The 13,896-nt window shown below is 41.6% G+C and overlaps 1 protein-coding gene across 2 annotated transcripts in view; it reads right to left on the reverse strand.

Annotated features, from left to right (window-relative positions):
- Positions 1–11,922: 11,922 nt before the first annotated feature.
- Positions 11,923–13,896, reverse strand: part of amrt (amaretto) — a 49,580-nt gene continuing 47,606 nt past the window's right edge. Inside the window, exon 4 of one of the 2 annotated variants that reach the window (XM_067135403.1) lies at positions 11,923–12,306. In XM_067135403.1, the coding sequence (XP_066991504.1) occupies positions 12,093–12,306 (214 nt within the window). In that variant the 3' untranslated portion in view covers positions 11,923–12,092. The remainder of the gene's footprint in view (positions 12,307–13,896) is intronic. The other variant, XM_067135404.2, reaches the window with a different exon arrangement.

The following is a 13,896-nucleotide window of genomic DNA, read 5'->3' on the forward strand; positions in this document are numbered from 1 at the left end:
GACCAGCGCGGTCTTGTTTCTTTTCATGCGAGCGAATGTTAGACGACGTCCTTCATATTTGTTCAATTTTATGAAACTTTAGGACATGAGATATTATTTTGAGTGATTTTGTATACGAGCGTTCCTCATTTGAAAGCCCTGCATTTTCTTGTTTAAGTGACTTGCCTCGGGTAGACTGTTGAGCAGCGTGTGTAAAGAGTTGGACCCAGTGGTTTTGGTATTGCTGCTTTATTTTGGGAGACGTCATTCCGCCGTGTGTTGGCGAGGGTGACATGTCGTCTACCGTGGAGAGTTTTATTTGAGCGGCCTATACTTCGTGATTTTTTTGTTTCTGGCCATATCTCTCGGTTGTTGCAGTAAACGAGTGTTTTATATCGCGACGTTTGGTTCGGATTTTCTTTTAATGATATAACCGCGCTGAGGAATATTTTTGTCATGTAATCTTTTCCAGGATACAACGTTAAATTAGGTGTTGAAAGGTAAAGCCTACTCTGCCATTTTTTAAATGAATTTCGTTTCAGGTATCCACATTGATTTGTGCGTGATATTGTAAAGTCCATCAGTTTATTGATTTTGTGTCATGTAATTATTTTTCAGAAATCTGCGTTGAGTACGAAGTGTTGCATAAGGTTTAATTATGTTTCCTTTTATTTCTGTTGAGTCTTTGAGTGGATGCAAGTTGCGTAAATGCCGCATGTTTTTCTTAGTGAGGCCTGGAAAATATGACATGTTTTGTTTCTTTTGAATGTATATATTTTGCCATTTATGTGAATTTGATTTTGTGTGGTTCTGATCCACATTGTTTGTTATGCTCATGAGATTGCTCATGGCTCGAGATGTATATATTGTGTGAGTAGGATGTTTTACCACTCAGCGTGTTATATTGTACAGTTAGGTTAGTTTTGTCACCCCTCTTTTGCGCATTAGATCACGTCTTTTCTTAAGGTTAGGGACCCCACTGCAATTGTAAGTGTGCAGGAATGGGGAACGTACTCATCTACAGTTAAAAGTGTTAACAAAAAGTAAAGCCAGGAGCGTGGTGTGAGCACGCAAGCCCATGTGTTAAAAAGTATTAAAAAATAACTTAATGATTTGATTTGTTAAGTATGTGTGTTGGCACACACTGTAAATTTGTAATATATATTCTGATTCTCAAGATGGACTTTATGAAGCTGAGGGAAAAAAAGCAATCTGAGCCATGTAAAAATCTGGATCATTTGATACTTTTGCTATTTTTTAAATATTTATCTTGTCTATTTTAATAATCAGATTTTCCTCCAAAACTGACGTGGTGTTTCGCCTTGCTTTATTTGTAGTTTTTTATTGACCTCACCGTGTCCATATTTAGTTATATGTTCCCCATCGAGATCCAGGGTGTATGTATTTCTAGGGCAAATTACCTTGATGGTAAAAACGGGATCATTGCTTGATAGCTGGTGGTGGTGATTATTGTTACACGATTGGTCTGGACTAGTTCTTGCCTTGCGGACGATAAGGATAGGATCTGGACAAGATTCTTGCCGTGCGGACGGTTAGGATAGGATCTGGACAAGGCCATTGGCCTGGACGGTTAGAAGCCGCGAAGCAGCCTTAAGCCTCTAGTTTCGTGAGGAAACACGATTGGTCTGGACGGTTAGGATTCTTGCCGTGGACAGGACCATTGGTCTGGACGGTTAGAAGCCGCGAAGCGGCCCTAGGCCCCTAGTTTCGTGTGGAAAGCCGCATAGTTATTTTACATGGTGTTTTTTGTGCTTTTATTCATCCGAGGTTGGTAACGCAATGTATTTATCAGCATTGATGTCAGTGACGTCACATTCCATTCCCATTGACCAATGAGAATGCAAGAAACTACTTAGCCATGGACGATGGCGGCTGCTACTCTTTATTAGGTTATAAAAGTACATGTACTTCTTGGAGCGGGCTGGTGGGTTCCTAGACTTCGCAATGAACACTTCTCTCTCTAAAATGAATTCCAAGTAAGATTTGCATTATTTTCACTTCCTCACAATGTTATAAACGTTGGGCTGCGGGATGTAAAGTTATACCTTGGCCTCTCTTCCTCCACTATAGTATAAGGTGTGTCCTTCCTTTAATTTTCTTTCCAGTTGGCCTCACTGATTTCCAGCAATGCTATATCTTTGTCAATCTTAAAATCTACAATTTCTTCCACTTTCCCTGTTAGTGTCACTACAATGATGGTCGCTATCTTGATGTATCTGTATTTGATTGCTGGTCACCAATTTCTCACATATTTCCCAGTATCACAAGAACTGCACGTCGCTTGGGGGGGGGGGGCTGTTCCTTAATTAAGGCTACAGCTGTTTCCTTCCCACTCCCATCATTGCCATACGACCTATCTGTGTTGGTGCGACGTAAAACAACTTGTAAAATAGTATAAAATATATTTCCTTTGTCACAATAATAATAATAATAATAATAATAATAATAATAATAATAATAATTATAATAATCGTATGGCCTCAGCTACCGTGTGCAGACATTTCAATTTGACGCCATCTGGCTGTCTGCTCGTCAATTTCGACGTTCCGTTTTACTCTAGGCCCCCACTAGGTGGCAGACCGAGTAAACCGAAACTCTCTTGGGCGTCTATGGCTGAGATTTAATGAATTTTGTCGGGTACACACCATAATGTTGGTAAACACAAGCACTGGTCAAAAAGATATTGAATGTGGGGTCTGATAAATTAGTGATAACGATGTACACCTATAGACCTCGTGCGCATGGATGTTGCTGCGCTCTGGCGGCAAGTTGCTCGAATAGTTCATGTGACTTGCTCTCGTCAGGGAAGTGAAGCAACGCAATTATCAGGCTGAGTTTGTTGAGATACGAAATCAAGTTCGAGATGGAAGAAAGTTCTACAAAGAGTGGAACAAATTGTTCTGTGGTTGGATGTAACTATTCCTATAGACTAGAAATTGTCCGCCTAGAACGAAGTTTTTCGTATTCCTAAAGAATAAGTAACACATTTGGTAACTCGTTTAGACAAAATTGTTCATCTCATAGGCGTCTTAGTGAACTTCTGTCCTCCGATCATTAAAGCAGATGACTAGTATATTTTAGGTATGGACTAAACTTAAACATTATTATATAATTACTAAATTGTACATGATTAGGCTACATCAATTTAGTTCACTGTTTTTTTTTTACTTCGAACTCGAGTAGAAATTAGATCATGTTTGATATATCTGAATAGTGGTAAAATCTATGCATGAGTAGGCCTATGTTAACAATGTAACACTTTATATAACGCTTGAAAATTAGCGGAAGGTAATGTTTGAAATAAAACCTCCCTGCCGTGAGAATAATATTTGAAAGGAATTCTTCATTTCTGGAGACACCCACTTTCACACTTTTCTTTGGAGAATATACAAAAAGTTCACAGGAGTTGTGGTTCAAAATATAGAATGATGCCTGTACCTGGGTGTAATATACGTGAGTTTCCTTTGACTTGATATCAGCATCAATGTCAATATACAAATATGGAACATTACACATGTTCTCATCAATCAAGGGCTTTACCCAGCACTATCCCATCCGGGCTACTAGGGTTGCTCTTCTTTTATTAACAAACCCAGCTGTGACATGCAACATTGGGACGATAAACAGAACTCCTGAAGTGCCCTCTGCTCATTATCTCTACCGTATTGCACTGCAAGACTGTTTATGTCCTTAGAAATAAGGGGCCAGTTGCCAGTTAGGTAATTAAAACCACCACTCTGCAGAGTCATGATCTTGTGTACACTCTGGCTGACAGATATGTGTAATTTTCTTTGATCGAACCACGCAGGATTTTTAGACTGAGCCCTAGTCTCAATCGCAATAGCATACGTCTACGATTTTGTGACTTTTACGTTGTCATAATAAACATTCAGGACGTCACTTGGCAACGTGCACTCATAATAATTGTTTGGCACTTTTGATATCTTGCCACTTGGCAAGTAATTTATTCCATAGCATCTAAACAGTTTACTGACGTTTTGAAGGTCGAATTCCTGAAGACACTGAAGTAAAAGTCTTGTTTCGCTCTGTTCTACAGCATCATCAACAATGGAATTGGAGATAATTAAGGATTCACGTTCACACACGGCCTTCAAAATTCTTGTAAAAGCACAGTCTATAATTTTAATTTTCTCATATAGTTCAGTTTCGCTGAATGTTTCAAATCCCTCACTTTCCAAAACTCTACACGCTGGCCGCTTACTTAATCTGTCCTGGAACATTTCTCCTAAATGTTCACCTTTAGAATATTCCACGACAACATTCTTAGGTTTTTCCCGTTATTGCAGAAAGGAAATCTTCGAAGAATCTCTTTCTGTATTAATATAAATGCAAAGCGCAGCAATGTGCTTACAGGATTTGGAAAGTCCTGCTTTGTATTCACACTCGGCTGACTGAACATTCCTGTTGCAGTCGATCTGTTAAATATTAAAACAAGACCAGCATTAATTAATGAAAAAATAATTTATAACGGCGATGGACACGGAAAATATGTACTGTATCATAAAGTTATGTTTGAAATTAATAGTCTATTTATACATGTGATTTATGGTGCAAAAAGAATAAGGCGTTTGATTAATGCTTGTTTCTCTCAAACAGAAGCTGGATATTTCTTCTCCCAATTGTTCTTTCACCTGGAATATGTGATTACTGAAATAAGCCTATGACTTATCCCAACGAATATTCTGAAAGCTCACACAAATCTCTATGGACGACGACATTTCAGCTTTAAATAGCTTCCTTCACTGTCACACTTGATTCTCCCGCACAAGCCACTACACACACTCGTCACATGAATGTTCAGCGTGAGTTGCCGCTAGGAGCGCCAGCAGGTACAATATCGCCATTCGCACGAGGTCTATAGTAGCTGTCAGTTTCTGTGCTTACCTACTCATTCGTCTACTTACCGCTACATACAATCCCAGTCGGTATCCTTTGTAATTATGTTATACTGTATCAATAATAGATATCCCTAGAAATGAATGTCTTAGTCGCTTGTTGACACGTATTTATGGAATGGTGAAGGCCAGTAGTTGGCTATTCGCATTCGCGACTCAAACAACGTTCAGCTCCATCTAACTGTAGGCCTATGACATGCTGCTCGCCAAGGAACTTAGAATGCTCGCTACACATAGAGCTGGGAACGGAGCTGTTGCTCCTATGATTGCAATCGGTAGTGCGAGTGCAGCGCTCCCTCCGGTATTCTCCGGTAGTCAACTGTTGCTTGGAAACCAATCGGTGGTTTCGGAGGGCGAGCGGAGGACGGAGCAACAGTACTGAATGTGTGCTCGCTTGCACTTCCAGTAGTGGAGCGCAACGGATGTGGTAGCGACGTAGTAAATACTGCTTTATAAGTATGACGAAGGCGAATATATGAAATATATACATTCGCATTTATCGTTAACGTTTAATAATATATATATTTCCGATAAAAGTCCATGCAAATTGAATAGACTTTTTTCATTATATTACCTTTGAAGTGTTATATATGTGATAGACTGTAAGTACTAACGTACGTCCCCGCGGTGTTGGGGCCAATGCGCCCGCCTGTTGCCCGGCGGTCCCGGGTTCGATTCCCAGCCGGGCCGGTGTTTTTTTTTAATTGTAATGAATACTATCCCAGTCCTGGGGACTGGGTATTTGTGACGTCCTTAATTTTCCCTTTCTCACACACAACATTCCACACTACCGCCATCCCAATTACACGCAGGGGTTCATACAATATGGTGCCTGTAGGGGCAAAAGATCCACATGGGTAGACGCCCCGAACAAATAGCATTTTGAAGAAAATAACCAGTGTTGAAAAACAACGCGAGAAGCGGGACTCGATCCAGTGAACCAGCGCTTTCGAGCTAACCACTCGACCGCCGCCGTTTCGTGCTCGTGAACCCAAAGCACCGGTACATATTCCACGCGAAAGGTTATCTTGCGATTTTCTCGAGAACGCCTTAGTAGTACGCCGTACTACTTGCACATTATGTTGTCCTAATGGACTACTAAATGTGTACAAAGTTGGAAGGTAGTCCGTGATCCGAACGTCATGGCCTCCCCTTGTAAGTGTATTGTACCTGTATTCAGTCTGTGCGTATTAAATTTGCGTCTATATTTCCTCTGCTTGTTGTGTTGTGTAGGTAATGCAAAGTATATTAGAAAATAATTGTGGTATTGGTTTGATATTTAATCCCGTTTTTAGATGGTATTCGTGTTTTAGAATATTTAAAGGCATTTAATAAATTTGTACAGAAATTTGTACCACGAAGGCCGTCTGATGCATGGCATTTCTTTGAAATTACCGATGATAAACATCAGCGAAATGCACATTTTGCGGCCGCATTTACGCGACGGGTGGTAGTCGGCTTCAGCAGAAGAAAACAACATTGCTGTATTAAGCGAAACAGTTATGTTGTGAGAAAAGTGCATTGAATATACGGGTGAAATACCTTTACGTTGTCATGCCGCTACAGTACATTCACTCGGTAGTTTACTCGGTATAACCGGATGATGACGTCACAACAACTGCACCGCTCCGTCCCAGCCACTAACCAGCGCTCTACCGTCTGAACTACTCAGCCCGATACAGCATATAAACAATTCCAATCACTTCATTCTCTTCAGTAATAAATGATCTTTCTTTCTTTCTTAATCTGCTTACCCTCCAGGGTTGGTTTTTCCCTCGGACTCATCGAGGGATCCCACCTCTACCGCCTCAAGGGCAGTGTCCTGGAGCTTCAGACTCTGGGTCGTGGGATACAACTGGGGAGGATGACCAGTACCTCGCCAGGCGGCCTCGCCTGCTATGCTGAACAGGGGCCTTACGGGGGGATGGGAAGATCGGAAGGGATAGACAAGGAAGAGGGAAGGAAGTGGCCGTGGCCTTAACTTAGGTATCATCCCGGCATTTGCCTGGAGGCGAACTGGGAAACCACGGAAAACCACGTCCAGGATGGCTGAGGTGGGAATCGAACCCATCTCAACTCAGTTGACCTCCCGAGGCTGAGCGGACCCCGTTCCAGCCCTCGTACCACTTTTCGTGGCAGATCCGGGAATCGAACCCGGGCCTCCGGGGGTGGCAGCTAATCACACTAAGCACTACACCACAGAGGCGGACGCAAACTGAATTTCAACAGATCAAAATCTGTTATTCACAGCGTAACAAAAAAAAAAAAAAAAAAAAAAATGAGGCAATCTTGAAACGACTGCAGCATTTGAATGACAAACGTAGAAAGGCACATGCATCTGTGGAATTGGTACTGAAGCCTAAACAGTAATTCCACCCAAGATCACCATTACTACATTGCCCACATTAAAGTATTTGAATTTTCCGCCAGTGAATTCAATCGGAGGACTATCGGAGGTCTCCAGAGGAAGAGCGAACTATTGCTCCGCTCCGCTCCTACCGTTCTCAGCTCTAGGCAGTCTGTCTTCGTCTTAGGGTCATGTTCCACAGTTTCATCTGAGATTGCATCGGTTCGTCATTGGACGTAGAGCTGGGAACGGAGCAGTTGCTCCTATGATTGCAATCGGTAGTGCGAGTGCAGCGCTCCCTCCGGTATTCTCTGGTAGTAAACTGTTGCTTGGAAACCAATCGCTGGTTCGGTCGGCGAGCGGAGGACGGAGGAACAGTATTGAATGCGTGCTTCCTTGCCGTTCCATCTGTGGTGCGCAACGGATGTGGTAGCGACATGGTAAATACTGCTTTATACGTATGACGAAGGCGAATATATGAAATATATGCATTCTCATTTATCGTTCGTGTTTCATTTGTCGATTACTTTTGTAACAATTTGCTTTACGTCATGCCGTCTTATGGCGACGATGTGATAGGAACGGCTGAGGAGAGCAATTTCTAGACGTGACAATGGAAAACGACGTAAAACCATCTTCAGGGCTGCCGACAATGGGGTCCGAACCCACTTTCAACCGGGAGATAGTTGGTACGAATCCCACTGTCGGCAGCCTTGAAGTTGGTTTTCCGTGCTTTCCCATTTTCACACCAGGCATATGCTGGGGATGTACCTTAGTTAAGGCCACGGGCGCTTCCTTCCCATTCCCAGACCTTCCCTATCCCATCGTCGCCATAAGACCTATCTGTGTCGGTGCGACGTAAAATAAAACAAAAAAGTATCACCGACCGAAAGTCTCACGCTCCAGGACACTGTCCTTGAGGCGGTATAGGTGGGATCCTCTCTGCGAACGAGGGAACACCCAACCCTGGAAGGTAAACTGATAGATTATTATTGTACTCCCATAACCACTTCTGCGGTTTTCTGCAACGTTAAGGTGCCGGTATTTTGTCCCACAGGAGTTCTTTCATGTGCCGGTACACCTGCCGACATGCGACTCTCGTATGTCAGCATCTTCAAGTACAGCCGAGCAAAGTCGGAATTGAAACCGCAGACTTGAGCTCAGAACGCCAGAGCTCTACCGTCTGAACTACTCAGCCCGGTACAGCATATAACCAATACCAATCAGTTCGTACTCTTCATTAAAAAATGAAATGGCGTATGGCTTTTAGTGCTGGGAGTGTCCGAGGAAAAGTTCGGCTCACCAGATGCAGGTCTTTTGATTTGACACCCTTGGGCGACCTAGCGTCATGATGAGGATGAAATGATTATGAAGGCGACACATACAACCAGCTCCAGTACCAGCGAAATTAACCAATTAAAATTAAAATTCCCGATCCTGCCGGGAATCGAACCTGGGACCTCTGTGACCAAAGGCCAGCGCGGTAACCATTTCGTCATGGAGCCGGACGTACTCTTCCGTCATAAATGAGCTACACGTATAACACAATGTAAGAGCATCGTATATAATACATGTTTACATGCACTGGAATATACTTATTGCTTAAACTGTTTTACTATTAATAATATTGTAAATGCATTTGCAATGGTATTATATGTGCCAATATTCAATCTACAGTATTCTATCCACCTGCACATATTGCAAACTGAATGTCAGCAGATCAAAATCTGTTGTTCATCGCGTAACAAATAATGCGGCTATCTTGAAACGACTACAGCATTTGAATGACAAACGTGAGGGAACACATGCATCTGTGGAATTAGTAATGAAATTTAAATTGTAATTCCTCCTAAGATCACCGTTACAACATTGCCCACATTAAAGCATTTGAATTTTCCGCCCGTGAATTCAATCGGAGGACTACCGGAGGTCTCCGGAAGACGAGCGAAAACAACTGCTCCGCTCCGCTCCTACCGTTCCCAGCTCTAGCTACACAATAGGGGACAACACTCTCAACATTTCTCACGAGATACAGGTGCTTGCGCTAGTTTCGAGAAATCTCGAGACCCCATCTCAGATTGCCCAACACTACCCTTCAGGACAGGGTTAGTTTCTGTATTATTAGGCACCCTTACTTCGTTCGTTCCGTGTTTATTTACATGCAGACCAGCTACGACTGCAATTTTATCTAATTCCTGTAATTTTGCATTTATATCTGAAAATCCACAAGCCATCAAACATGATCAGTATATTCTATATTTCATTGTTGTCTGTTCATTCCCACTGTATGCTTCACAGTCTACCGCACACTCCACTCTATACATTACTGGTCATAAAATAGACTGTACTGAAGTGATGAATCATTCCCAGCGCGCATTTAGAATAATATCAAGGTTAATAGAGAACAGTATGGTTAGTCATTCTGCGTTACGGGCTGCCATTGGCTGTCGCTGTGACGTCACCATGGAACATCGCTGGTAGCCGCTGACGGCAGACTGTATTAGGGCGCGGGTAATGTTTCACATTTTAATAATATACCGAAGTGATATTTTAGAATTTTTGAACGTCATACAATGTATTCTATAGAAACATACATTCTGTACAAGATAAAGTACGTATAACATCGTAGCGCTACAAAATAAGAGGTACTTAGAAGTGCGCGATATGTTAGGTTTAAATAAACAGATTCGGGACAAATAAGACTATTTTTATTTACTGTTATTCACTCTTACCTCAGTGAAGATGATGTTGACGAAATGCATGGAATCTGCACCTCACTCTGACTGACAGATGGGTTTTGTTTTATATCACAAACACTGTTAATTAGTTCAACACTTCACGGTGAAAACTTACAGGATACTTTGCGATATGTAATAACTTCAAGTCTTGGAACACTAGCACCAAATAAACGGTTTGTCTTTCTTTCCGTTAACATACGTCTAGAAGAGTATCACAGTCTAGTATATTCACTATCTATCCGATTTTCATCAAAATGGCTACAGTTCGAATCGTAGTCAATGAAAGCGAGACGAGTTCTGCGCATAAGGCAAAGGTCCCGTGGCTTTGCACACGAAGTTTAAAACAACAAATACAACGGTAACGAACATTTCTTGACATTTACTTTGTTGATAAATGCCACATTCTCGTTTTTCGCTTACGGGCAGCCTCTATGCCGGCTGAGTGGCTCAGACGGTTGAGGCGCTGGTCTTCTGAACTCAACTTGGCAGGTTCGATCCTGTCTCAGTCCGGTGGTATTTGAAGGTGTTCAAATACGTCAGCCTCGTGTCGGCTTACGCAGTAAGTTGCTGTTCTCTCTATTCTTTTCCTATACATATCTACAGATATGTAATAGATGGGATGGGACTCCCAAGACCTTTCACTAGAAACATCAAAGCATGTGCTCTTGGATGATGATCCAGATACATCTCTGTTGGATATTTCAGCACTGCCCTATAGTAGCCAAACTTTAAAAGACAAGCTAAGAAAATAAAGTGGAGATGAAGCACAAAATATTTACGAAAATAGTTAATTCCTCTATCAAAGCTAACAATTTTATAGCAATAGCGAGAATTATAATTTATAAAAGAGATGTTATAGAAGAACAAGTGGTTGTAATGTTTTTATGTCCCACAAACTACTTTTATGGTTTTCAGAGATGCTGAGGTGCCAAAATTCTGTACAGCAAGAGTTCTTTTATGTACTGGTAAATCTACCAACATTAGGCTGGCCTATTTCAATACCTTCCAGTACCACAGGATCGAGCCAGGGTAGGTTCAGAACACCAGTGCTCTAACATCCAAATCACTCAGCCTGGCAGGAATGAAAGTGGAGGGAAGCTAGAGATCTTAGAGTATACCTATTTTACTTACCTCTATCAAATACACAAAACAATGAGATTGAATCTAGAGAGGAATGATGAAGCCTAAAGGACCATCATCTTCTCCTGGATCAGGCAGTGGATCATTGACTCTACCACTTCCTGTTTCACTTTTGAGGCTGCATGTAGGTTGTTATGGTGGACACTCCACACCCAAAGGTATTACCTAACTGCCAGGTTTCAATGAGGCCACCCCTAACTCGGAGAACAGATACTGCATGCTAGATTTCAGTGGCATTTCCTTCACTGGGGCACAGGCAACCATGTGAAGGAGCTCCTACATCCGAAGTTGTTGGCCTCTTTATCGAGTTGGGTTATTTACTGCCACTGAACAATGAATTCATTTCACTGACCACTGCTTTCCAGAGCTGTGTCCATAGGTAACGTCACTTACTGCGACTAGTACCATCAAATAGTTCCAAGCATATAGTGACGGGAAGAACCATTCCCCTAACCCCCAATCATGTTTGACATAGGAATAGTGATATAGATGTTGATTCCCATAGGGATGGCCAAGCAGGCATCAATTTTTGGTAGTGAGACAAAGTCTCTCATAGTGCATTGGCACTGCCAGTGGCTTCAAGTAGCCTACGCAGTGGCCTCCACAGTATGTACTAGCCATGCATCTTGGTAGGCGTGCTAGGTACCAACTGATGAGCCCAACCTAGCACACGGGGGTGAAACGCTGGCAACCAGGAATGAGTTAGCTGGAAAATTTACAATGTCCAATAACAGACCATTTGTATTGGTATTATAGGAATAGTGAACAAAATGAGCAAGGAAACTTGTACAGAAAATTTTATTGTAATACATCAGCTTAGCATAGTTTTATATGCTACTAAGCATACACAGGTCACAGTTATAGGAAAAACACCGGCACTTGTGACAAGTCCATATGTCTTTCCTTATGTGCTAACTGGGAAGCACACAATTGTATTTATTTGTGTATATATCACACATAGGCATTCCAATTACTTCCATCTTCTGGTTGTAATCCATTTGTAACCAATAGGACAATATCCACAATCCACCAAATTCCAACCCCTCCAAGTGTTAGCAGCTTCCCAACAGCTGTTCCTGTCTGACCTAGGCAGAATCTATCCATTCCTAAAAAGCCTAATAATATGCTGTAGATAAGAGTCGTAGCAAAATAGTGTCCGCTATATCTGAAAGTAAAGACAGAAAAATTATTATACTATTATTATTACTTCAGGTATTACCATGCAAAACCACGGTACAATTAATTGGACACATGCTTAATAATAGACTCTTTCAGGTTGTTCTACGGAATAGGACTAGCAAGCTGAGAAGATTGAACAATGATCTCCCTCAAGGATCAGTCTTGGCCCCTCTCCTGTTCAATCTGTATGTATCAGATTTGCCACCAACGAAATTTAGAAAATTTTGCTATGCTGATGATATAGCTTTAGCTACAAGTCATAGTAACCTGAAAGAAACGGAGAACATTTTAACTGATGACCTTTCCGTTCTTAATGACTATTTTTGGAAATGGAGACTCCAACCAAACACCAGCAAAACTGAGGTGTCCTGCTTTCATCTAAATAACAAAATGGCAAACTGTACTCTCCAAGTGTCTTTTAATGGTAAGGTCCTCAGACACAATAATTACCCAAAGTACTTAGGTATAACATTGGATCGGACACTCTCCTTCAGGCAACATCTAGTAAATACAGCGGCAAAGATTAGGAGTCGTAACAACATTCTGCAGAAGTTGTGTGGTACAACTTGGGGTGCTTCTGCAACTACCTTGAGATGTTCTGTCCTTGGTTTAGTTTTCTCTGCAGCAGAATATTGTGCTCCTTTGTGGATCAACAGCTGTCAAGTGAAACTTGTGGACACTCAACTCAACAACACAATGAGGATTATTTCAGGCGTAAGAAGATCAACTCCTACCCACTGGCTTCCTGTCTTGAGCAACATCATGCCTCCTTCATTCCATAGAGCACAAGCACTGTTGAGAGAATACTCCAAGATAAATGAGAACCTTGACTTGCCCATCCACTCCAATATTCCTGACCTTCAGAGGAACTGGTTGAAATCTAGACATCCGCCAGTTAAGTTCGCTCAGAAGCTCACAGAAGACAATTTCAACCCCTATGCCCAGTGGAAGAAAGATTGGATCTCAAAAACAGGTGAACATCTCTGGCCTTTCTTCCCACCTAATTCGAGGTCTGATCTCCCTAGAAGAACTTGGACCATCCTTAATAGGATTCGATGTGGTTATGGTGTCTGTGCTGTGTCCCTGTATCAATGGGGAAAGATACAATCCCCCGAGTGTGACTGTGGTGCTCCTTTTCAAACCATCAAACACACTGTAAAGGAGTGTAGCAGAAGAGCCTACTCTGGAGATTGGTTTGATTTTCTAGAGGCCAATACAGAGGCTCTAGAATGGATAACATCTTTGGACATTAAAATACTTGCTTTCTTGTTTCTGTGTATATATATGCCATACGATAAATAAATAAATAAATAAATAAATAAATAAATAAATAAATAAAATCATATACTCAACATATTACCCACTCCCCCCCGGAACATACAGAGTTTTGTATTTAATTGTGCATGGATATACTTTGAGAGTTATATTAATAAATTGTAGTTAAGATCCTGCGAGTAAAGTACCTTCCAAATGGACAAAAGTGGTAATTGTACCTATCTACACGGTGTACCAAAAATCTATGGCACAAATTTCAGGATACATTCCTCACACATAGACGAAGAAATTATGTTAAATG

This window comes from Anabrus simplex, chromosome 1, assembly GCF_040414725.1.
Source record: "Anabrus simplex isolate iqAnaSimp1 chromosome 1, ASM4041472v1, whole genome shotgun sequence".
NCBI classification, from domain to species: Eukaryota; Metazoa; Arthropoda; class Insecta; order Orthoptera; family Tettigoniidae; genus Anabrus; species Anabrus simplex.